General features: G+C 41.7%; 1 protein-coding gene across 8 annotated transcripts in view; it reads right to left on the reverse strand.

Moving 5' to 3' along the window:
* Positions 1-25,111, reverse strand: part of BPTF (bromodomain PHD finger transcription factor) — a 155,999-nt gene that overhangs the window by 22,279 nt on the left and 108,609 nt on the right. For 5 of the 8 annotated variants that reach the window (XM_030208442.1, XM_030208438.1, XM_030208440.1 and 2 more), the window contains 8 exons: positions 19,720-19,846; positions 18,782-19,002; positions 18,203-18,422; positions 15,648-16,645; positions 13,964-14,046; positions 10,417-10,642; positions 9,643-9,971; positions 1,543-1,716 (listed from right to left, as the gene is read on the reverse strand). In XM_030208442.1, the coding sequence (XP_030064302.1) occupies positions 1,543-1,716; positions 9,643-9,971; positions 10,417-10,642; positions 13,964-14,046; positions 15,648-16,645; positions 18,203-18,422; positions 18,782-19,002; positions 19,720-19,846 (2,378 nt within the window). The remainder of the gene's footprint in view (positions 1-1,542; positions 1,717-9,642; positions 9,972-10,416; positions 10,643-13,963; positions 14,047-15,647; positions 16,646-18,202; positions 18,423-18,781; positions 19,003-19,719; positions 19,847-25,111) is intronic. The other 3 variants (XM_030208439.1, XM_030208443.1, XM_030208441.1) reach the window with 3 other exon arrangements.

The raw sequence follows: 25,111 nt of genomic DNA on the forward strand, positions 1-25,111 counted from the left end.
TTTTGTTTAATAAGTAGTAGTAAAGAGAACTTATTCACTTTACAAACATTTTTATTGAACAAAAGCAGCCATTTTGCTCTGCTCCTGTAATCTTTAAGAGGGGTGCTGTGTAAATGTACATCTGGTAGCCCCTATTGAAACGGTACAGGGGTCCCTGAGTACACCAGATATAGTCCATGAAGCAGACTGACGGGCAGAGCTAACTTACTATTAGGCACCTGTTTGTAATCAGTGAAAAACAGAGGTACAGTATATCTTGCATGAAATTTTTCATTCAAAAGTTAAATACAAGGCAAAGCTTGCTGCATCAAAGATTCACCCAGTTTGGACCAAAGGCTTGTTTATAAGTTGTCTTTAGCAAATACAATACTGTGGAACACAGTAGGATTCAAACTTTTGAAATGCCTTAATGCTGTAATAACCTTTACTTTCTGAGAAATGCGTCAATTCTCAAGCACTTCCAATTGGTATTCTTTTGAGGCTGAATGTGGTTGGAATGTATCAAATACTGCACAAGCTCAAACTCTGCTATGCAAGGGAGTCTCTCAGCGCAAAGCCAAAATCATGCTCAGGATACCCACAATGCCACAAACATTGAACGTAAACAAACAGGGCTTGAACTTTTAGGCTTAAAAGGAATGACAAAAAAATTACAATTTCTCTCCTCTCAGAGGCAGTTAGCCTAATGGGCTTTATTTTTCTGGTGTAGGGCACAAATAAAACATTTATGGAGCTTGAGGAACTACCCACACTCAGAGCATTGCACAAAATTATTAGAAAAGGGGGGTAGGGAGAAGAGGAGGGAACAATTTTCCTCTCAGACTTTTTTTTTTTTACATCTTAGTTTCCACTCTGACAATTTTGGGGGCACCATGGATGTATTTCAAAAATCAGCCAGCAAAGTTCATGCACTGTTCATAAATGTGACAACCTGCTATGGCTCTGACTTATTGCCGACCCTTCAATTTGGGTTGTTTTTTTTTTTCCCCACGAGTGATAACAGTTCTATGTACTTTTGACGCCCGAGTGCAGGTGGTTTGTTTAATTCATTTATTTTTAATGTATAAAGGATAGAGAAGATTTAAAGAGGAGATGCACTACCGGACGATTCTAGGAAAGTACTATTCCTCAGTCTAAAATGAGCAACAATCACAACCATCATACCACGCACATAAATAAATCAACCAGCCACTATCACAATCATCATACCAAGCACATAAAAATATCAACCAGCCACTGATCTAGCTATGCCTTAGCCTTCCCAGTTATAATCCATATATTTTTTTTTTTTTACAGTTTACATTACAAACTGGAAGTGCTTTACACATAACATACATGTAATGCAAAGCACGTCCAACCCAGTCAAAAAAATACAGTAGCTGCACTAATCTGTTGCTTTAATGGCCACGCAATATCAACAATACTGCTGGAAGGGAGAGAAATATTGAAAATATACATACTTAGTTTAATATTCTTTAAATAACCCAAGTCAGAGCAGTTTGCTACCTAAATGTTAAGTAAGATGTTCTTAACAGAACTCACTGCGACTCATCATAAGGTGTTCTGCAGATACAGTACAATTCCTCACTGTTGCCCTCTTGTGCCCGTTTACAATCATTACAGATGTACACATCCATTTTCTTAGCCTCCTTTTCTGTGATGCCAACACATTCTCCATGATACCAGTTAGTACAAAGATCACAGCCAATATAGAACCTAAAAGTGTTCACAATGAAAATGACAAGGTCTTTGTCATTTCAGACCGTAAGGAACTTTTGTTGCTTTCTTTTTTTTTTTTTTTTCTCTGTGCCCTAATTTACACCCTGCCACCTGACGCTTGAGGGCAGGGTGTACTGTAACGTAATGTAATTTATTAATTTGATATACCGCTTTTCTCCATGCATTAAGCGGTTTACAATGTTAAATACAATAGCAAAGATGGTGGGGCTCTGGGATACAAAGGTGATGTAAATCATTTTGACAAGTGTGCAATGTTTTGGATAAAATGTGTTTCATAAGGTTATATTTTATTGTAAGTTACAAAGTGTTTTCCAGTTAAGACATTTCTTTTTATGAACGAAATTATATAGAAAGGACTTCAAAAATAAACTTTAGTTGTCAAGTGATTGCTCGAAATTCCCTTCAACATCTAAGCAGTTTTGAAATCTTAAAGGATCATTGTCACGCGGCACTGGAGCACATTAGAATACACTTGATAAAAAGTTGTTCCCTCTTGCCACGTCTGAGTTAGTGGATCCAGCGTTTCAGCCATGGTGCTGAAACGTCAGTTCCACTTATTCAGATGCGGCAAGACCTGGGCAACTGCAACAATCACGATGCCAGCCACGGAAGCCTAAGAGAACAAACTTGTTAAAGCTCGTTTCTGTAAAAATGTCACAAAAAGGAATAGAGCTGCTCGATTTTGACATTTTCCATCCCGTTTCAGTAACAGTCCAGACCCTGAGATTAAGCCACTCATCCACAAGCCAGAGTGCACTTTTTTTTGTGCTTTTCTCTTCCTTACAGGATTTAACCAGTTCATCTCTGCACAAAGCTGTTTACAGTTATCAGAAAACATGAAAGTGAATTGATGGGTCTACTATATATACACATCCTTTCATAGCTATGATTCCTTTTCATCCACTTTTTCTTTACACTGGTGAGGGAATAAAATGGTGTTTATATTCCTACTAGGCAGGGATAGAACTATACAGGCAGTTAAATATTGGGAATGCAAAAACTAAATGGCATCTTTGGAAGAGATGTACGTGCAGGGACTTGCACCTTCCTGCTCTTTTTGTGTAACATTTTCAGAATTCACAAATGAGCCACAGCAAATACAGCCTTTGATCAGAGGGTTGCTCACTATATATAAAGGGGCAGAGCTTATTAATTGGTTAACCACTTAGCTCCACATGAAAATTGATAGGTTGAGCCAGTACTGGTTTTACTCTTATTGCAAAAATAATGAGAAACTGAACCTGCAAGTCGATAGCTAAAACAGGAGTAAAATCAGGTCTGGCTTACTACCCTTTTTGGCATGGACTATGAAGTCATCCTACTTATGGAAGAAGCTGATGGGAATGTATCAGTAAGGAACTGTTGTCTTATCTTGTCGTTTTTCTGTTCTAGTTCCAATATGAATCACTATAGTCGCTTGATAGTTTAAAATAGGTGAAAAGGAAATAGAGAAAGAGGCTACAGTTTTTAACAGTAGCCTTGAATGATTCCAGTTCATTTTCTAGCTATGGAATAATACTTTTGTGCAAAGAGACTAGAGACATCCCACACAGGAAGCACAATGTATTCTGAAATATGTTTCCATGTGCTTGCTATGTAGTACAGCTGTACTGAATAGCTTACTTTATTATTCAACCGAATACAAATAATGAAACATATTATTCGGCCGAATACAAGTAATGGGCATTGAGCTTTTACATAACAAATAATAAAAGCAACGTGAAATCAGAGATCAAGTGTTTATTTCAGTAGGGTTTAGCACAGTAGAGCCCTGGATTATTCATGTTCAAATTTAAATCACTATTTGGCTGAATATGAATAATGTATTCTGGGCCAAATCAAATTGAATATGAATATTCGGTACAGCCCTACTAAGCAAGTTAATTTCAAGGTCCAGACTGGCAGAATCATAAGTTTAATGTACATGGCAAATTGCAGGCATTCATTTTAGAGGATGCTGAGGGTTTTGTTTTACACCTTGGTTCTTACTGAACCAGGACGTAGAGGAGATAGGCTTTACGTTCTTTATCTTTTGTCTTATGTATTTCTATCTTTATCCCAACTCTTGTCAAGTGATCCGAGGTCACCCGCTGGCTGAAATCTGGAAGAGGCACTTCATCCGTAGTAAAATCTTTCAATACTTTAGAGTATAGGCCCCTCATGCAACATGAGATCATCTTTCCACCTCAGGACATGGGTCATCACCTCCATGAAATGTTCATGCCCTGCTAGCCTGCAGACAAGCTACAGTGCACTAGTCACAAATATATTTGTATTTTAAATTTAAGTTTTGACCACAGCCAGCAATGAGCTCAAGAAAAGTCATCAAGGCCCTTCCTCTTCTGCCAAAGCAACAGTTCAACCTAGGTTACATGGTTTCTTTAGGCTGGATAAATTCCATCAGCTCTGCTTAACGTTTTATGGTTCTTTTTTTTTTTTTTTTTTGGGGGGGGGGGGGGGGGTTAGCTCATGCCTTTTTCACTAGTAGAAATACCATGCTTTGGTGTTATCATATTAGAAGAATGTAGAGAGTAACCCATGCAGGCAAGAAAGCCAAACATTGTACAAACTTGTTCACTAGTTTTGTTTGAATGATGAGTCTCATTCCTTCCTCCTTCAGTGAAAATGAGTGCCATTTCTAACCAGTTATCACCTTTAATATATGTTAACAAAACTGTGGCAGTGCACGTGTAAAGCAGTGTCATGTATTACATTTTAAATAAATTGTTTTAAAGGAAAAGGTATCTGCAAACCAGCAGCTGCAGGAAGTTGTTCACATAAGCAGCTGTAACTGAATAGGTTGAGATTTCTACTCATAGAAGTTCTGGGAGAAATAAACCCCCAGGTTTGGTGTTTGGCAGTGAAGAGTTACTTGACAGACACACACAGGTGGGTTGGACCTATTGCTTCTAACCTCACCATAAAAATCTCATTATCTGGGTTGAACTTTTTCAAGAGGAAGAAGCTGCTCCTTTAAATGTACACCTCTGCCTGGAAGATGACCCTTTAACATTTCAGTACTTTTATCTAACAGATGAGAAGGAAATGCATGGAGAAAGCATACCATGCAAATGTAATGATGTCAATAGTATATAAGTATGACGTGAAGGAACACTGCATGGAAGTGGGTGTAAAAATGTTTGAATTTATATGTGGTGACCTAACAGAACAGAAATAAATTCAGCCAATGAAAACAACAGAGCTACCAGAAGCTGGACCAAACAACCACACTAACAAGAAAGCAGGAATAACTGTTGTAAAATATCATGCTGGTATATTTTCCAACATTTTGTTCAGATGACACCTCAACAAGCAGCTCTCTAAAACACTAAACCTGGGAAGACAGTCAATCTGGGCTGCTGGTCTCCTTTGCTGGATTACAGGTACACTTGTATAAACAATTTAATGCTACATTTCCAGAAAACCTGCTTCAACTGGAAGGGACTAATGGAATGTGCTAAATGGCAACCCTTGATCTCATCTAAAAAGCAAGCAACCAATGAATCCACGAGGGGCCTAGCAAAAGGAAATTCATCAAACTTTGGATTGCCACAGGAAGTCTCTGGACTGACTAGAGGTAAATACAGAGAAATAAACAGGAGTGGTAAGTACTATTTTGTCCACTTTCAAGGATGTAACTTTAAATCCTGGGGCTTTAGCATCCACACACACATAATGGCTGAGAAAAGGCTTCACCACAACAGAATGCTGTTTCTTTATTAACAAAAAAAAACAAAAACCCCAACCCTTTGTTCTGTTATCATCTCCTCTAATAACTAGACAACTTATCAAGCCAACAATAAAAGGTACAAAGCGGGGAGTTCAGAGGTCATTTAAGATTCACTTGGCAGTAATTCTGATCACTGCCATGTGACTTCTGTCTAGGACAGGACATATACTATGAAACCTGAAGGAAGCTTTCTTTCTCAGAAAGGACTTTCACTCAGCTGGTGACAAAACTCTTTATTGAATAAGGCCCTCATAGATCAAGTACACAAGACCACAGATCTAGAACTTTACTTAACTAGTGCTGGCCTGGCTACAGCAAACTGTTGTCACACTCCATATAAAACACACGTGACTGCATGCTACAATAATCACTGAATGGCAAATGTAAAAATGAGTAGACCAAATTAAAACCAAAAGGATAATGCATGAAATACAGTACTCTGGGTTCAAAAGGTACATTTTTCTCAATGAGGGTAATGGTGAAATATGCTCCCCACTCCAAAAGGTTGTGTGTATTTTTATGACAGACACAGTGACATTGATATTCAGCAGGTTTGTCTGAATAACTCTGGAAACTAACCAGACAAATCTTCATAACTGACGTGTCCCCTTGCAACCCACCTTAACAGCAAAGTTTTTGCAGACATTCCACAGTATTCACAAAATTTACCCAGACAAAAAGTCTAAATTGGGGGCGTTTGTGGTCCATGGCTTAACTCTGTCCAAGGTATCATTCAGTGCCAAGCAGCTAAAGTTAGCTGTGCAACTTCAAGCACATAGCTGGCCTAAAAATATACCTGGACAACCTTAGATGGGAATATTCAGACCACATGGATCTGGGACAAATATCCAGGAAGTGTTAAATCAGACAAAGTTGCCTCGTTAACTTTCCCTCACAGCAGCTTTTTAAGCATTGACCTCAGTATTTTAAACAACTAATCTTCTTGATGAAATCTGAGGTACCCAAATGGGTGAATTCTGTTTGCCATCCTCAGTCATGTTGGCAGTGCTTGAGGCCCTATGCTGTGCCCAGGTATATAAGGCTGGCCTTTACTCTATCTGCCATCAAAAATATGATCTGAGAATTTAAGACAGTGGTACTGCTGAGTTTTCTTCCCTTTGAGAGAACAGTTTAATAAATGCAGCACTTTTTCTACCAAGTTTCGGAACTATGATCTAGAACTTTATAATCTTGTCAGTGCTAATAACTCATTATTTTTTGATGGATAAAAGCAGTACATTCATGTAAATGAGATTATGCCAGAAGGCACCACTGTGCTGCTGTATTTGTTTTGTCCACTGCTCGATTTCATAAAGAACACCTAAAAACCAAAGAATAGAGGAATGCATAGCAATGCTCGGTGGGGGAAGGGAGAACACCTTTGATCAGGTTAATGTCTTTAAAAGTAGTCATTCCACTTAAATAACATGGAAGAACTAGTGGGGAACAAGCCAAGTACTGCTGTGGAGGTGACACAAGGGATCAATTGCATTACAGCCACAGGCAAAAGCGCTAAGTGGCTGCGGCAGGTGCCAACATTGCATGCGAGGCTGCGCGGACAAACATGAGGAAAGAAATAAGCAAGCTCTCATCTTGAACCATTGCTTTAAGCATCCATACAGTAATCAAAATCTGAACATATCCATGAGTTAAAGACTGCCGAGTAAACATTTGCTTTAAGATGTAAAATTAAAAAAAAAAAAACCCAAAGTATTTGTCTTACTTGTTTAATGAGATATTTAAACAAACATAAAAAAATGCAACAGAAATGGAACTAAAAGGGAAAAGATTAACATTCTAGAACAAAACTCAATCAGACAAAAAGCATAATACAATGCAAGGACAATATGCTTTATCTTAGCTACTGTACATGCTTACTTCTAGTCTACTGGAAACGATTACAGTGGATTCCACTTAACACCTCCTCCTATAAGGATGTTTGGCTTATAAAGACATTCTTTCAAACTCTTGATAACATTTTGTCCTCAGAAAGGAATTTCTATTTAAGCAGCATTTTGACACAGTTGATTTGGAAAGTAGAAAAATACATTTTTTTCCCCCAAACGTTACATTCCCCTGTATTTATGGGGCTCTCTCTAGAGGTGGTGCCACTAGAAACCATTTGCACCCCTAACTCTTCCCTGATCTCTACATACTGTTGCAGGGCCAAGCAAAGAGCAGGCTGAGAAAGCACAGGCTCACCAAGAGGGTGTCAGCACAGTTTCAGAGCACAAAAGAGAAATCAGAGGTTCTATTATCTCATAATTAATAAGGAAATAATTTTCCCCTCCAAAAATTAGTTTTTAAATTTAAGGACAGGTAACGTACTACCTTCCTCCAATGATCATATATAAATAACAATTAAAGTTCATACATCTTACTGCTAGGCTACATGCTAGACACATAGAGGGTAATTTTATACAGCATTTTCCTCAAATAAAATTGAACACATATATCAACAAAATGGTGTGAACGTTTACACCATGTAAGCATTCCCAGGGGCATAGAAGCAATGTACATGCATATTTTCACACACACACACATTTACACCTTCTCTGGAGCATATATAAATTTATGTCAGAGCATGTGCAGGCTATGGGGATCATTTTAAGAGTCTATTTTATAAAGACACATAATTGTCTATATAGGCTTAAAGAAAAAAGTGACTATGGACTTTTTACATATGCATATATAGTCCCTTGAGTTAAACAGTGCTCTGTATATGCTGGAAAATGAGTTTTGGAAAACTGTTCACTCAGTATAAGGGTTAAAGCATGCAAACAACTCATCTACCTGTACACATTTATCTGCAGTGAGGGAAAGAATTCCTGAGGGATAGGGCTTGAAAGTATATGCATACTTCTGGGTAAAAATACCCACATTAGTGGGTGTAACTGTACGCAGGTGGTATTTTTCAAAGCTAAAGTAAGCAGATAAAAGTACCTATGGACTTCACCCCCTATTTAGGCAGCCTTCAAATTACCCCCTTGTAGTTGAAAATAAATCTAGCCCCACATGCATTACCTTGTCAGTAAATAGTGATGTACATTATTGCTGGTAAACTGGCTCAACAAGCCTGCAGTTTATCCTTTTTCTGAGGCCAAACTCTTCTGTTTGTGACAATACAGGAATTCTACAGCAACAGTGTCACAAGCAGAAGACTTCGTAGTGTTAAGTGAGGGGACAAGGGTTCCAAAAACACCTGGCTCTAGCTGCATCTCCAGGCCAGTGAGAAAATGCACACACACACAAAACAAAATCCAGCATATATACATACATACATAATTCTCTCTAAATATAATACTAAAATCTTTATCTAAAATGTCAGCAGCACCTTCAAGACCCGTAATCTGATCCAGAATCCCCCATTTTCACCTAGCGCAAGCAGAATGCAGGCCAGGATCCCACTGTGAGGAGAAGGCAAACTGGCAGAGAAGGAAGTACTGGTGGCTTATAAAAAAAAAAAAAAAACCCCCACTCACTCCATACTATGTAGTACTTCAAAAGCAAAATTGAGAGACAGCACAAAATAGCTCTCAATTAAAAAAAGGTAATTCTTTAAGTTACTCATTTTTAAACTGCTTAAAGATGCTCTCCTTCATAATTGCTAAGAGCAACCTGCTTTTTTGTTAATGCCCAAAATGATCATCACACACTGACTCGACTGGTCCTTACTAGCTACAATGTCAAAAAATGCATCACTCGATATGAACTGATCAGATAATATTTGGTGTGATCTTACGTGGCATCCTTCTAGCCATCCCCACTCCCCAAGAGTTCAGAAGAACTGAAATAAATCCAGTTATAGCCATTCAGAACTAAACTGTTTACTTAATACCCTCCGAGTACTATTTGCCAAACAGATTAATTAAGTCTTTAGACAGTGGGTTAGGTTTTCTCAAAGTAAAAGGAAGTAGTCCTTTGGTCTCAGGTCATTGCTCTATCACTAAGGCTACTACCACTATCAACTCCTTAACTCAAAGTACTCATATAAAGAAAATAAAAAGAGTGATGATGAGATGGAACAGATCTACTGAAACATATGTATTTTTGAAAATTCATGGGATCCAAAACATCTGTGGAAATTGCAACTTAACCTGATTGTACTTTGCTAATTCTTAACAGCTAGAAAAACAATCGATATAGAAAAGAATGTGATGCTCTGGACTCACTTCGACTCATCATATGGTGTTTTGCAGATGCAGTATATCTTTGTATCTTTCTTGCTTTCCTTTGAGGTAGTAGTAGAAATCATTTTCTTTTTCTTGGTCTTGGAAGTGGCTGGATCTCTCTCCTCCTCTCGTTTTCTCTTGTGAGATGATGGTGGAGGCAGTGCTGGTGTAGCAAAGGTGACTCTTGCTGTATGCTGAGGAGGTGGTAAAGCCGGTGCTGGCGGTGTGGCTGCTGCGGTGGCTGCTGCTGCGGCCGCTGCAGCAGCAGCAGCAGCCTGGGCTCGTTCCTTTTCTTTTTTAATTCTACTCAGGTCTTTCTTCAGTTCTTCCTAAAACAATAAGCAATATAAAATGATTAAACTGACAAGAACACAAGATCGAAATGAATTCAAAGCACTTTAATTAGGACATCTAAATCATACATGTCAACACATACACACATTCATCTTTGTTATGTATCCTATACTGTTTATTGTAAGCCACATTGAACTCAAACTTGTTTGGGATAATGTGGGATATAAATGTCACAAATAAATAAATAAACAAACAAACCATAACGTCCACCAATATGCTGATGAAATCACGCTAATACCCCTTACACTTGTTATTTAGGTCTTCAGAAGTAACTCATCACTGGAAAAAAAAATCTTTGAGAACAGCAATTGGAAAAATATTAACTCTCTCGAGACTGCTTTGGATGCCAGAACTGTGGTCTTAGATGACATGGTTTTAAATTAAGAATATTTCCTCCTGGCATCTGAAAAAGATTCTTACCTGAGCCTCTATCTGCAAGTCCTTGTCCAGGAGGGCTCTTTTCTTCAAGATCTCTGCCTTCAGGTGCTCTTTATGTTTGAAGAGCAGAGCAGAGAGTTTGCTGGCATTCTGCTTGCTTCGTTTCTGCTCAACGCTCTCTTCCCGCTTCCGCTTCTTTGCTGCCTGTTTTTCCTCTTTATCAATCTTATCCAAAATGTACTTCATCACCTGGTTGCACACAATCATCCTGGAATATAAATATGTTACAGAAAATTTTGGAGTGTACGTTTGATTCTCTTATTGTGGTACCCTGCATAACAAACGACTACGTATATTCCGCAGTCAGCTCCATGAGCACATGGCCTACCACTGCCTCTTAAGCAGTTTACTGATGGAACTAAATTCTGCCTTCAGTGAAATACCACTGCTTACCCTTCCTGCAAAACCTCATGGAAACCTGTTAACTAGAGGATACTTCTCAGCTATGAAATTAAAACTCTGATTGAACCTGACATGTTATTAAAGCTCAGATACTTTAACCACCACACAATTACATGGAAAAACATCCAAAGTGTGACATATTTCATTTTTATTTACTAATCCTACAATTTCCTACTGCTTGTTTGGACTTCCTGTTAAATCAAATCCTCCTATTTCTCATTCCCTCCCTGTTTACTTTAATCCAGTCAATGCAATCCTCACCTGGGAATGGAGGTGAGGTGGGGGGAAAGACCATGCAACAGGTCTTCATACAATCTTGCAATCATGAGCCCTAAATTCAGCCACTAGATGTTGTCATTGTTCGATGACTATGCCTGCCCCACTCCTCTTTACGGCAGAGGTTCTCAACCCAGTCAGGTTTTCAGGATACTCACAATGAACATAAATGAGATAGATTTGCATACAATGGAGGTAGTGCATGCAAATGTATCTCATGTATATTCCTTGTGGGTATCCTGAAAACCTGACTGGCTAGATGTGTCCTGAGGACTGGGTTGAGAACACCTGCTCTAGGGGCATCTCCTGCTCCAGTCAACGTGTGAAGCAAATTTAAGTTGGGAATTGAACCCAGGACCTTCCAGTGTTTACAGCTCTAGTACCACTGAGCCAACAGGCAAGCCTAATATTTGATGTAATTGCTGGAAGGGGACAGCCCAGCAGACATACACTTTTATTTCGGTTTTGCTGTAAAAAGTAATTTGCTGTTATAGTGGAAGAAAATTCTAAAAAAACAGGATAATGAAGTATTTCCCTTCGACTGTGTAGCCACAGCTGAGATACAAACTTGTCCAATTCCTAATTCCCTTATTGGTAGAGGCAGAGTATAGATAAGAATGATATGGGGCTTCTGCCCAACCTAAGCCAGTTATCACCACCATAGGTATTAAGAACGACTCCCTCGGTTTTGGCGGCTCTCCTTTTAGTTCGTATTATCCTTGCTAAGGATGTAAAAAGAATCGAAGCGGTGCAAAGAAAAGCTACGAGAATGGTATGGGATTTGCGTAACAAGACGTATGAGAGACTTGCTGACCTGAACATGTATACCCTGGAGGAAAGGAGAAACAGGGGTGATATGATACAGACGTTCAAATATTTGAAAGGTATTAATCTGCAAACGAACCTTTTCCGGAGATACGAAGGCGGTAGAACGAGAGGACATGAAATGAGATTGAAGGGGGGCAGACTCAAGAAAAATGTCAGGAAGTATTTCTTCACGGAGAGAGTGGTGGATGCTTGGAATGCCCTCCCGCGGGAGGTGGTGGAGAGGAAAACGGTAACGGAATTCAAACATGCGTGGGATAAACATAAAAGAATCCTGTTCAGAAGGAAAGGATCCTCAGGAGCTTAACCGAGATTGGATAGCAGAGCTGGTAGTGGGAGGCGGGGCTGGAGGTTGGGAGGCGGGGATAGTGCGGGGCAGACTTATACGGTCTGTGCCAGAGCCAGTGGTGGGAGGCGGGACTGGAGGTTGGGAGGCGGGGATAGTGCTGGGCAGACTTATACGGTCTGTGCCAGAGCCGGTGGTGGGAGGCGGGGATAGTGCTGGGCAGACTTATACGGTCTGTGCCAGAGCCGGTGGTTGGGAGGCGGGGCCAGTGCTGGGCAGACTTATACGGTTTGTGCCCTGAAGAGCACAGGTACAAATCAAAGTAGGGTATACACAAAAGCAGCACACATGAGTTGTCTTGTTGGGCAGACTGGATGGACCGTGCAGGTCTTTTTCTGCCGTCATCTACTATGTTACTATTATATATGGGAATTGGACTTTGGCGGGGGGGAGATGAAATGGTACAGCAGGGTGGATGGGAAGGGGAGGGAATCTACTTTATATGTATATTAGCAGTTGAACATAATGCTGTTATGTCTGTGCTGCAGCGCACTAAAGAAAACAGAGTGCCATTATTGTACTAGTATTTCAGCTCTGTTTTGTGATGAAACAATGGAAAATAACGATAGGTTTAAAAAAAAACAATGGACTATCTCCTCATTAGCGCACGAGACTAAAAAACACAGTAAGAAGATGTCAAGGTACAAATGAGTGAATGTATGTCTCAGAAACCTTTTTTTTTTTTTTGCTCATTAGACAAATATAAATAATATAAACTGGAAAAATGCTGACATTAGTAAACTGAGGCTGCTGACAATGAAATTCACCAGTAATTTATTCAAGCTTTGATATATCGCTTAGCCAATAAGATCTCAGTAATATACAATTTAAAAAAAAAATTCAGTTTTAAGAAAAGAAAAGAACTCAAACTAAATAAGAGAGAGAAACAAGCATTATAACACGTATACAACAACCACCAACAAAACATACACATTAAGAGGGAGCTTTCATTAAAACCCTGAATCTGGCCTTCAAATTCAATTTGGAAAAAGTAAGATTTTAAACAGATCTGAACCTTTTCAAACCTCCTTCAGCTCAAAGTTTGATTGGAAGTTAGTTCCAAAGATGCAGAGCAAGATAGAAGGCATCTAACACCTTAATGAACAATGTGAAATTTTTTTTTGAAGTCATTAAAAAAAAAAAAAAAAAAACCCCAACTTCTAACTGTTTAAAAAAGGGGTATGTAAGCCTTCCTAAACAAGAAGGATCTGAAATTTAAAGAAGTTGGAGTGTGGTGACTGTGCAGAGCATATGGCACCCCATAAGTTTCCTGCCTTCCCCCAGGAATTAACAGCTAATACAAGACACAGTGGCACAAAGACACACATACAAACTACAGGTAGATAACAAATCCAAAGAGCTGGTGGGGGAAGAAGGGAGGGGCATGGCCCCCCTCAGGTATACCCTTGAGCCCCAAAAAGGGACACCTCAACCCCTGAAGCTCTACTAGGCCTGTAGGAACCACAACCAGACCAGAGCTGCACAGGATATGACCATTCACCTGTTAGATAGAGAGAATGCTGAAGATGAGGGAGCTACTCAGTACCCTATATGGCAGAGCTCTGCTGTTCTTTCTATCTCCACCTGCTGTGGATGGCCGTAACTTGCAAATCTCTGGACTGATCTGTGGTACGCTATGGAAAAGATATTTTAAGGTATGACAGCCATGGACTTTCTTACCTCTGATTCTCCTCTCTCTCAGTTGGGGTCATGGTCTTCTTCTGTTTCAAGTGCTCTATCACTGCATTCTGTTTCATAACAACCTTGAAACAAAAAATAAACAACCCAACTCAATGCATTCATTAACTCAGCCCTGGTGCTCTGAATACGAGAACTTTCCAACTAAAACAAGATATTACATATTCATATAATGCAATGAAACAGACTATAATTCATAAGTGTCTGCAGTCCAGTGTGTATGCCTATATTCTGCAACTCTGGCATTACTAAAATACATAAAGAAAGGCCTCATGGATTACAGACGGAACAAAATCACACACAGAAGAAATGAACTTGAAGATATCTAATTCAGAGCATTAAGGGTGAATATACTTGCTAGAACAATAGCTAAAGTTCCAAACACTAACATTTGGCCTTCTTTAAAGTAGTATAGAATAATGTAATTTGCATTTCTACTATATATATATATAATTTCATAATGAAAGAGTATTTTCAATTTTCAGATCTGTACTTAAATTGATGGTAAACACTTCTATTACTGAACTGGCCAAGGTAGCGTTGGCATTTTATCTGGAAGAAAACCACATAGTATGGGGAGGTCCTGGTATGTACACAATGGTTTCTATGGAGAAGTGATCCAGAGCCAATTACGTATCCAAGTTGAAGGTGAGAACATCTAACAAAGTCATCATAGATGGGGGTGTGTGGATTGGGTTAATGCTTTTACGAAGGAAAAATTCGGTCTTACCTGCTAATGTTCTTTCCTTTAGTCCCAACAGATCAGTCCAGAACTTGTAGTGTTATGGCCAATCACCAGCAAGCGGAGACAGAGTAAAGAACTGCATTCTGTGCAACTGGTTCAAATTCAGTATTTCAATAACAAAGCGGTGGTATAATTTTCTGCCATCCAAAACTCTCTCTGCCTCCTTAAACAACTATAAAAGAACCACCTTCAAACCTTCAAAAACCAAGGTACTGGAGATCAGAAACAAGCAAACACCTCAAGAGAGAAAATAGATAAAAGGGGCAGCTGCACAGTCCACTACATATTTCAGCATAATTATTTACTCTATCTCCACCTGCTGGTAGATGGGCACAATCTGCAAATTCTAGACAGATGGGCACAATCTGCAAATTCTAGACAGATCTGTTGGTGACGGTAAGGAGAAGGGCATGACTTTTAAAAAATGTATTTAAAATATTTATAACCCACTCACCCACAGCTCCAGATGGAGAACTAATACACTGAAGTAATGGTACACATACAATTCAAAACATACAAATAGCTAAACCAAAACCAGTAGACAAAATATGTATTTAAAAACAAACTCAAAATACAGACAGAATAAAAATAAAATAAATACCCTATAAAGACTTAGGAGTGAGGTCCATTACTGTTGCATTATGTGAAAAACTAACCTATATGGAGAAATTTTCCCCTAAATAAAGGTACAAAAAAAAAGATTTGTGAAAAAAAAATCATTTGCCTCAACTTTTATATTTTTACCAAAATAAATAGTTCTAGCATTTGTGACCAGAAACAAGATAGTGACACCTGTAACTGATTGCAAAAACACATAGCATTTGGCATTTAAAATTTCAAACACAGATACTGTACCCAAATCAAACTTCTCTATGGTTAAATGCCATGAAATCTGACAAGCTTCACCACCAATACACTTACTTGTTTCTGAATAATTTCACTTTGATTAGAAGCCTGCAGGACTTGTTCCCGTTTCACCTCGAGCTGTTGCTGCTTCTTCTTTTGCTGTTGCTCTCGGAGCTGCTGAATCCTTTGCAGCTGCTCCTGGACGCTGGCTGCTTGCACGGTCACCACGTTCTGAATCTGGTGAGCCTGTACTGGGTTGCTTTGCTGGATCTGGATGGGTAACTGAAGCTTGATCTGCTGTGGCATCCCACCCTGCTGAGCCTGGATCTGAGCCATGACATGGGATGGGATTTGGGAGAAAACCTGAACTTGCTGCTGTAACTGAGGTACAGTAATCACTTGGGTCTGGGGTTGCTGGATTGATAGCTGAGGGCGAGTGGGAGACTGTACAGTAACTGAAGTCAAAGTCTGTGAAGTTGGAAGAATCTGACCTTGAGTGTGAAGCTGGGCTTGGGGTTGAGAGGAAGGTGGTGGTGGCTGCTGTTGCTGCATTTGCACCTGCATCGGTAAAGCAGCATGGGCTTGAATCAGAGCCTGTGGCTGTGACTGGATCGGAGCCTGCTGTACAGTCTGAACCTGGGATTGAGGCTGGGGGAGGACACGAGAATGAAGATGGCTTTGGACTGGGGACTGACAAAGGATCTGACTTGGGGGCTGAGCGTGAATTGTAACATGCGGTTTTGCTGGCTGCTGCACAGCAGGCTGTGCTTCAGAAGAGACAGGAGACTGAGTGGTTGCTGGGGCTGGAGACTCTGTTTGCGTCTGGACTTCAGGCTGAGGCTGATTTTGAGTCTGAGCTTGGACAGTCTGGGGCTGACTTTGAGATGAAGTAGTCTGCAACTGCCCCGAAGTCTGAGGCTGAGCAGCTTGGGGCTCAAGCTGTGGCTGAGTCTGAATTTGGGGTTGATCCAGTGGCTGTGGCTTAGCTGGACTCAGTGATGGTAGTGCTGATGCTTGGCCCTGCTGCATCTCTGTCTGCTGCCCTTGTGACGTCTGTTTTGATTCTGCTATTGCTATAAAAAATACAGATATTCCATGAATTTTAAGTCACCAACAGGCTATAAGCCATCCCTACTTATACTAGATTTTCTTCTGCATGAAACAGAAGTGACAATCTTTACAGTGGTGATACTTATGCATTACCATTTCACCGGCAAGTCAAGGAGCTTACTTTCTAGCTTCATGTATTTTTAGTATTCCACGATGTGAAAAAAAAAAAAAAAGCCACATCAAGTCCCAAATGATATGTTAACCAGACGTTTTCTCTCTTCACCATTTCTGAATCCATAAAAATGACTGCAGTAAAGTGGACATGGGCCTTGAATCGGGTGTGAACTCATCTTGCTTTTGGCAATTTAAAATCAACAAGAAATCTAGCTATGGTATAATCACATCTACAGATCGGTATTTGCCAGTGCCAAATAAAGCAACTGTGCTTATCTGTAATGGGGGCTCACTGTGGACAGCAAGGAATGCAACCTCACAGATGTCACCCATGTGGTGGCATTACCTCTTCCTTCTCCATAAAGAATAAGTATTACATGCTTACAGTAGCCTGCTGTCTACAAGGCAAAGATGTTCTAATGATCTCTTTTAATAAACCTTAAATCAATACAATTAGGGAAAAAATGCATATATTTGTCGTTTTTTAGCCAAGCTCTTCTGATCATATTCCTGGGTCAAGCAATTGTTTTTTTTTTAATTTAAATAGCTGAGTAAGAAAAACAAATCAGAGCTGCTTGCTCGTTAGGGCAGCGGGGAACAACACTTGCTAGCTTTCTTGCTTCTCTGTTTCTTTTCTGTTTAAACTACTGGCTGCCTCTCCCAAAGGCAATACACCTTTACTCAGAAAGGGTAGCCCTTCCCTTAATTATTAATCTTAGATCGAGACGCATACAGAAGGGAGATGGGGAGGAAAAAGGGGGGGGTAGGGACTCGGGGCACCCGAGTGTAACACCCCAGAGGCTGATAAGCAACTACTACTACTACTTAGCATTTCTATGGCGCTGCCAGGGTTACGCAGCGCTGTACAAGTTTAAACATGGGGAAGGACAGTCCCTGCTCAAGAGAGCTTACAATCTAAAGGTAAAAACTATGTACTCAGTGTAGGTATCAGGAATGGGAAGGTGGTTAGGCACCAAAAGCAAGGGAGAAGAGATGGGCCTTGAGTAAGGACTTGAAAATGGGCAGGGAGGGCGCATGGCGTATGGGCTCAGGAAGTCTGTTCCGGGCATAAGGTGATGCGAGGCAGAAGGGGCGGAGTCTGGAGCGTCTAATAACAGTAGTTTCAACAGAAAATTCCTTAGCACAAAAGCTATCACACAAAGAGAGACTAATGGCTCACGTCCTACCTGCTGGGAGACTGAGAAAATACTGGGGCAAAGGTCACATGACCAGGGTTCTTATTGGCTCTCTGGAGTCAGAGGCTTTTTTTTTTTCTCAGTCTCACCTGCTGGTAGGCGTGCACAACCCATCAGTCCATTCCTGGGCCGGTCCGGAGGGACGCTAAGGAACTATCATTACTGCCCTTCACAATTAAAGATTTTCTCATATTTCATTTTTGAGCATACCTGGTACAGAGGTTGAAACTGTGGCTGTGGTGCTGGCTGTAGTGGGCGCTGCAGGCAGTGGGGTAAAGAGAAATCTCTGGACTGTCCCATTGGGCATCGCAGCTTGCATTAGCTGCTGCCCAGGTCCTGGAATCACCGTTACCCCATGGGGAATCAGTTGCAACTGACCTGTAGTCTGTCCTTGCCCCTGAATTACCACTGTTAGACCTTGGTTTCCACCCTGCAAACAACAGACCTGAAAATAAAACTCAATCCCCATTAAATACCTATGGTTTAGTTTTAGTGAGAACCCCCCCTCCCCCCTTCAAATATCAACCCTAACCCAGTACAAGCTCATCTCTAGTCCCCTATCTCTTCCCTCTCTACCCCGTCCATTGCTTTCCTCCCAGTTTTTGTTTCTCTTCTCTTTTCTGCTTTAGTTTTATGGTAAACTGCTTTGCTAGGTCTTTGACATTAAAAGTGGTATTCCAAGCACTCATAAGTAAATAAGCAAGCAAGCAAGCAAGCAAGCAAAGACCTTCCTTTTGTGAGGTTAGGTTAATATGGGTCATTCAGAAGGGGCCTCTACCTTTTACTTACCTGCCCTTGTGTCAGTTGCGTAAGCTGAGCCATTGTTAATTTCACTTGCCCCTGTTGGGGTCGAGGCGGCTGTGGTGTGGAGACTGGCTGCTGTTGTGCTGAAGGCGTGCCAGGGGCTACCACCCGCTGCCCTGTGGTTGAAGAAACTGTGCTGGAGCTGGACACTGCAGTAGACACAGGCTGCCCACGGATGATTTGTGTTACTACCTGCTGCGTTTGACCTGCAGTGAAAGCAGAATTTAACAGGTACAGCTGTAGCTTACTGGACTTCTGACCTTTTTGAATGAACCCCTTTAATACTAAAGAAAGCTTCGCATTCTTTATTACAGCAGGTATTTTTGGCTAGTTATTCAATGTCATAATACAATGAAAGTGAGAACCCCCCCCCCCCCCCCCAAAAAAAAAAAAAAAAAACCAAAAAGCACTGGTCCAGAGGCTCAGGATGAGAAACTTAAGTTTTGCTAGGATGGTTTAGGAAGAAGTTTCAGCCATCACACAACAGAGAAATCTAGAGTACACAAGCATACTGATTTCAGGAGAGAACTGTGGTTCATGGCCCTCAAGTATGGACTGTCACTGTGTGAATTGGGCAGGATAGGAGAAATGAGGACCTCCCCATCTGCTCCCATAGTAGATGCAAACGAAGGCTCATGAGATGGTTATTTTGACTGAACTTAAAGTCAAAAAATGTAGGAGACAATTGGCGGGTATTCTCCCAGCCCTATCTTCCCCTCCCCCCCCCCCCCAAAAAAAAAGGGAAGACAATTTTTCTAAACACTAATTAAAATCCTGAAATTACTGCTTTAGAACTAATGGCAGGATAATCACATTGTGTAATCATGATGGTTAATGACTTGCCCAGCATGCAGGTGAATGCTATGTGAAGATGCCAATTGCAAACACAGGCACAGATGTTTTAAGTATTAAATTGAACGTACTAGCTGGGAGAATACCTTGCTGCATCACTAGAGGGGTTCGAATGATGGTCTTCCCCAGAGCAGACTGTTGGAGAGGTGTCCGTATCACAGTTACACCAGGCCGAAGTGGCGCTCCTGCTGTTATCACCTATAAAATTTGATGAACGTACAGAAAGAAAGAAAATAAGGCAGCGGCAGGTCTACCAATCTTATTATCTCTCTAAAGCAAGAGTGGGAAAAATATTTTAAAAAATTAAGTGCCTTCCAAAAATTCATGAGCCAAGGAACTTTTCAATTTTTTTCATTTGCTTTTTTGTCTACTTTTCTACACCCTCCCTCCCCAGAAACTCTTACTCTGTGTCACTTCCATCCCTCCCTGCTTTCCATTACTCTCCCCACAGCTTAAACTCCCTCAGAGTTCCTTCTTCCGCCTTTGTCCATACTCCTATCCTTTTCAATTTCTTCCTTTGCCAGCTATTCTCTTGCCCACTCCAGGCATTCTCCCTCCCCTACAGCTTCTTTCCCAAGATTCTACCCCCTCCCCCAAGCATGCTTGTTTCTTACCCTTTCCTTCCCTCCCAACTTCTTCCCCTCTATTTCATGACAAATCTCCTTCCATACTAGTTTCTCTGCACCCCACCCCTTCATCTCCAGCATTCTCTCTGGTGACTTCCAGCTTCCTTCCCACCAAGAACTGTCCTTCTCAACTCCTTCCCCTTTCCGGCACTTTCCCTCTCACAGCTTATTTTTTTATTTTTATTTGAGATTAATAAATAAGTTAATTGCAGCATTAACTGTGATTATTAATGTGCAGCCCTATTTTAAAGTTTTTTTTCCCCACTTTAAATATTTTATTGTGATTTTAATAAATATTTTATTGTGATTTTAACACATCCAATTCACACATTATTAGAAACAACTTAATCATTGCAAGCCTCACAGAAACTGACATACATCAATCAACAATGTTTTTGTTTCCACACACACTGAACCTATACATGTTTAGTATCCGTGGTTCCCCACCTAAAGCATACCAGCAATATTTCTCTCTTCAATTGTCATTCTGCAAGAAAACAGTACAATATACCCAACCAGCTCTCCCCGACCCAACTCCCCAACCCTAATGAACCCCAACAATACTTGGTAATGTCCCCAAGCCTTTAAGACCAACTCCCTCTCCCCCTCCCCTCCGCTCTGAACCCCCCCATTCTTCCAGAGCTCAACCGTCCTAAAGTCGTGCGAGACATTGTTGAAGTCGATTCCACCCCCCTTTACGTCGTAGTGTTCCATCCTTACGATATGCCGTAAGGCGTTCCATGGCTATTAATTGTCCCACTTTGCACTTCCAGTCACCCAATGTCGGGGCATCTATTGATTTCCAGCTCTGCGCTATAAGACATTTAGCTGCTGCCAACCCCCAACGCATCCATTTGCTCTGCTCCCAAGAGTCCCTCTCATTATGCAGGCCCAAAAAGCACACCGAGGGACTGCACACCAAAGATGCACCCATCACTTTCACCAAAGCCTTCATAACCTCCTGCCAAAAGGGAACTACCCTAGGACAAGTCCATTATATATGCAGGAATGTACCCGACTGCCCCCCACACCTCCAACATACATCTGATGTACCCGGGTACATCTGCCCCAATCTCTCCAGTGTGTAATACCATCGAGTGAGCACCTTATAAGCATTTTCCTGCACCAAGACACATACTGAAGCCTTTTGGACCTCCCCACAGATTATTTCCCATTCTTGATCAGTAAAGCTACAATGTAAATCCCGTTCCCATGCCCCCTGGAACCTAAATGGTTGTGGATCCCATCCCCGAAAAAATGTATACATCACCAAGATGGGTCTGGGCACCTTTTTCAACATCATCCACAGGTTTTCCAGGCTTTCCATCTCTTGAGGTGCCTCCCCTCTCCATCCCAAAGTCCCCACAAAATGCTGTACTTGTAAGTGGGAAAACATCTCCTTCGGGCAGGTCATACATAGAGTGTAGCGTCTCAAAACTCTTCACCCTACCCCTCTGCAGCACATCCCTAAAACTCAATAACCCTACCTGTTCCCACCTCCCAAATGTGGCATTCTCTCTCCCTGCCCCAAATTTGGGTTCCCATCGCATGGACGTGAGAGAAGACACCCTATCCCTCTGTCCCCATCTCCTACACACTTTCCCCTACAACCCCATTAAATGCCTTATGTATGGATTATGTATTCCCATCAATGCCTTCATTGTGCCCTCAGTTATCCACAAATACGAACTCAATGCTCGGTTAGGGTAGTATGACTGCTCCACCTGGCTAGCTGGCTTCAGTTTCCCCCTCTCCTAGTCCAATATCAGCCGCAGCTGAGCTGCCATATAGTACCACTCAATATTAGGCACCGCTCTGTCCCCCCCTGGGCCCCCCCATAACACCCGTCTAGCCAACCTAGGGTGTCTGCCACTCCAAATAAACTGTAATACGTAGCCCTGAAGTTGTTTAAGTATCTGCATCGGGACCGCCACCGGCAATGACTGAAATAAGAATAACAGCCTAGGTAACACATTCATCTTCACTACTGCCATGCAGCCCCACCAAGATAACCACAAGCCCTTCCACCTAGATAACTCCACCCGAATTTAGTCCACTATTTTCCCATAGTTCAAACTATACACTCTACTTAAATCCCTAGGTATCTGAATCCCCAAGTATCAGATGCTATGCTTGGCCCATGTAAAAGCAAACTTTACTCTCAAACTTCGCTCCTCACCATGAGTCAAAGAGATCCCCAGCTGCTCGCTTTTATCCATATTAATCCACAAGCCTGCATGTTTTTCAAATTCCTGAAGGATCTTTAATATCATAGGCAGCGTCCTCCCTGGATCCACCACATAAAGCAATACATCGTCCGCAAACAAAGCAATACAGTGTTCCCCCTCCCCCACCTTTATACCCCGAATATCTGGATGTTGACGCATCAATTCCGCTAGAGGCTCAATGTATATCGCCAAGAGCAGAGGTGGCAAAGGGCACCCCTGCCTAGTTCCTCTACAAATGGGGAAGGAGGAGGTGTAACTACCATTAATATCAAGGCAGGCCCTCGGGTCCTTATATAAGGCTGCCAACCAAGTACTAAAATTCTCTTCCACTTTCATCCGTTTCAGGACTTCCCTCAAAACCCCAGGTTACCCGGTCAAAGGCCTTTTCTGCATCTATGGCCAATAAGGCCATAGCAGGTACACTTCTTTGCACTTCCCATATCAAGTGTAGGGTACGCCTAATATTGTCCCCTACCTGCCTTCCTGGCACAAACCCCGACTGGTCCCTATGAATTAGCTTTGGTAGAACACTTCCCAACCTATTAGCCAAAATCTTGCATCCACATTAAACAAAGAAATAGGCCTGTAAGAGCCACACACCGCTGGGTCCTTCCCCAGTTTAGGCATGACAGTCACCCCTGCCTCTAACAGATTTTGGGAACTCATTACCCTCCAAAACACCGTTACCCACCCAAACCAAAAGATCCTCTAGTTCACCCACAAAACATTTGTAAAACCGTGCCGAATACCCATCCAACCCAGGAGCCTTCCCGTTCGGAAGCCTCTTAATCACCCCCTGCACTTCCCCCAGCCTAATAGGTTCCCCAAGCTGTGCTCTGATTCACTCAGTCGTTGCAACTGCACCTGATCTAAATAACTAACTATGTCTACCTCCGGTTCCTCCTCCGGGACCTTATATAATTCTTGATAATACTTCAAAAAACAGCTTGCTATCTCAGAATCAGCATAGTGCCATCCTCCCCTACCATCCCTCATCTTTTGAATAAGGGATTTAACTCTTCTAGCCCTTAAATACCTGGCTAGCATTGCACTGGATTTATTAGCAAACAAAGTATTGCTGTTTAAGTTTAGTTCTCATAAAGTCTACTTCCATCATCTGCAACTGATCTAATTCTCCCCTAACTTTTTTAAGTTCCTCCCATAACTGCAATGTGGGCTTTCGTTTGTGCAATTTTTCCAAATACATCAAGCGCGAGCGAAGATCGAGGGAACGCTGTCCCCTTTCCCTTTGTGTCCCCCACACCACAGACTTCAATGCATCCCACAATATTGCTTCTGTGACCTCACCATTATCATTAAAGCAACAAAATTCCTGAATAGTCAACTTAATCTCTTCCCTCACTTTCTCATCCCCTAAAAGTGAATCATTCAACTTCCACCTGCTCCTCCACTCCCCTTGACCCAGCCCCTTAAGCCTAATCCACACTGGTGCATGATCTGAAATTTGAATGGCCTCTATCTCAGCCTCCCCAACCATATGCCAGCTATTTCAATGCACCTACAACCTGTCTAAACGGGTGTATGACTGTGCTGCATGGGAGTAGAAGGTATAATTTTGCTGCACTCTATGTAACAACCTCCAACAATCTTACTACTTCCAGCTCTTTCATAAACTGTAGCAATGCTTTTCACTTGGGCCTACTCTGTTGCCCCCTCCAGTTGAATGGTCTAATCATGCATCTGGAGCAACATTAAAGTCCCCTCCTACCACCACTTGCCCTCCAACAAATCCCTGGATCTCTTCTTTTAATGTTTGGAAAAATCCCCTCTGACCCACAATCGGGGCATAAATATTGATCAATGTAAGCTCCTTACCCTGCATCAACCCTCTAATGGCCACACAGAGACCACTAGAATCCCGGAAATCATGTTGGATTACAAACCCACAATTTTGTCTTATCAAAATGGCCCCCCCCCCCCCCCCCCCATCCTCTTGGGTCCTCCTCCCTGGTGAACCACGACCTCCCAAAAGGGCTTACGAAGCAACATATGCGCATCTTTTGGTCTCAAATGCATTTCTTGTAATAACGTCACATCCCACTTCAATCTATTCAACTCCTTAAATATTCTACTCTACTTCCCTTGGTTACTGAGCCCATTTACATTACAAGAACCCACTAACAATGTCTCTCCCCTCCCCCCATCCACCCATTCCTGCACCCTCCCTTTTACTGATCTCTGTGTCATTGGATCAGCCATCCCTCGAGAAACAACCCCACTCCTCAGAAGGCACAAGCACTTCTAGATCTATCCCCTGATCCCCCTCCAACATCTCTCTCACTTACCACCGCACTCATTCGTCTTTTCACTCCTACCAGGCTTCCTTCCACTCCTCCCCCCCCCCCCCCCCCGGACCCACAAATTACAGACATGTTGCCCATAATCCCAGCCATCTTATCCTCTCCTCCTTCCCCCTTCACATTCATTCAACATGCTTCCACTACCCCCATTCTCTCTAGAGACCCGTATCCCTCCTCCCCTCTCCCCATCAAGCCCCCTGCACGGGTCACACCCTGCATTTTCTCTTATCTGCATACTGTCCTCAATGATTTAAAGAATCTTCCACCAGTCCTCTTAAATCTTCTCTC

This window comes from Microcaecilia unicolor, chromosome 6 (assembly GCF_901765095.1).
Source record: "Microcaecilia unicolor chromosome 6, aMicUni1.1, whole genome shotgun sequence".
Classification (NCBI taxonomy): Eukaryota; Metazoa; Chordata; class Amphibia; order Gymnophiona; family Siphonopidae; genus Microcaecilia; species Microcaecilia unicolor.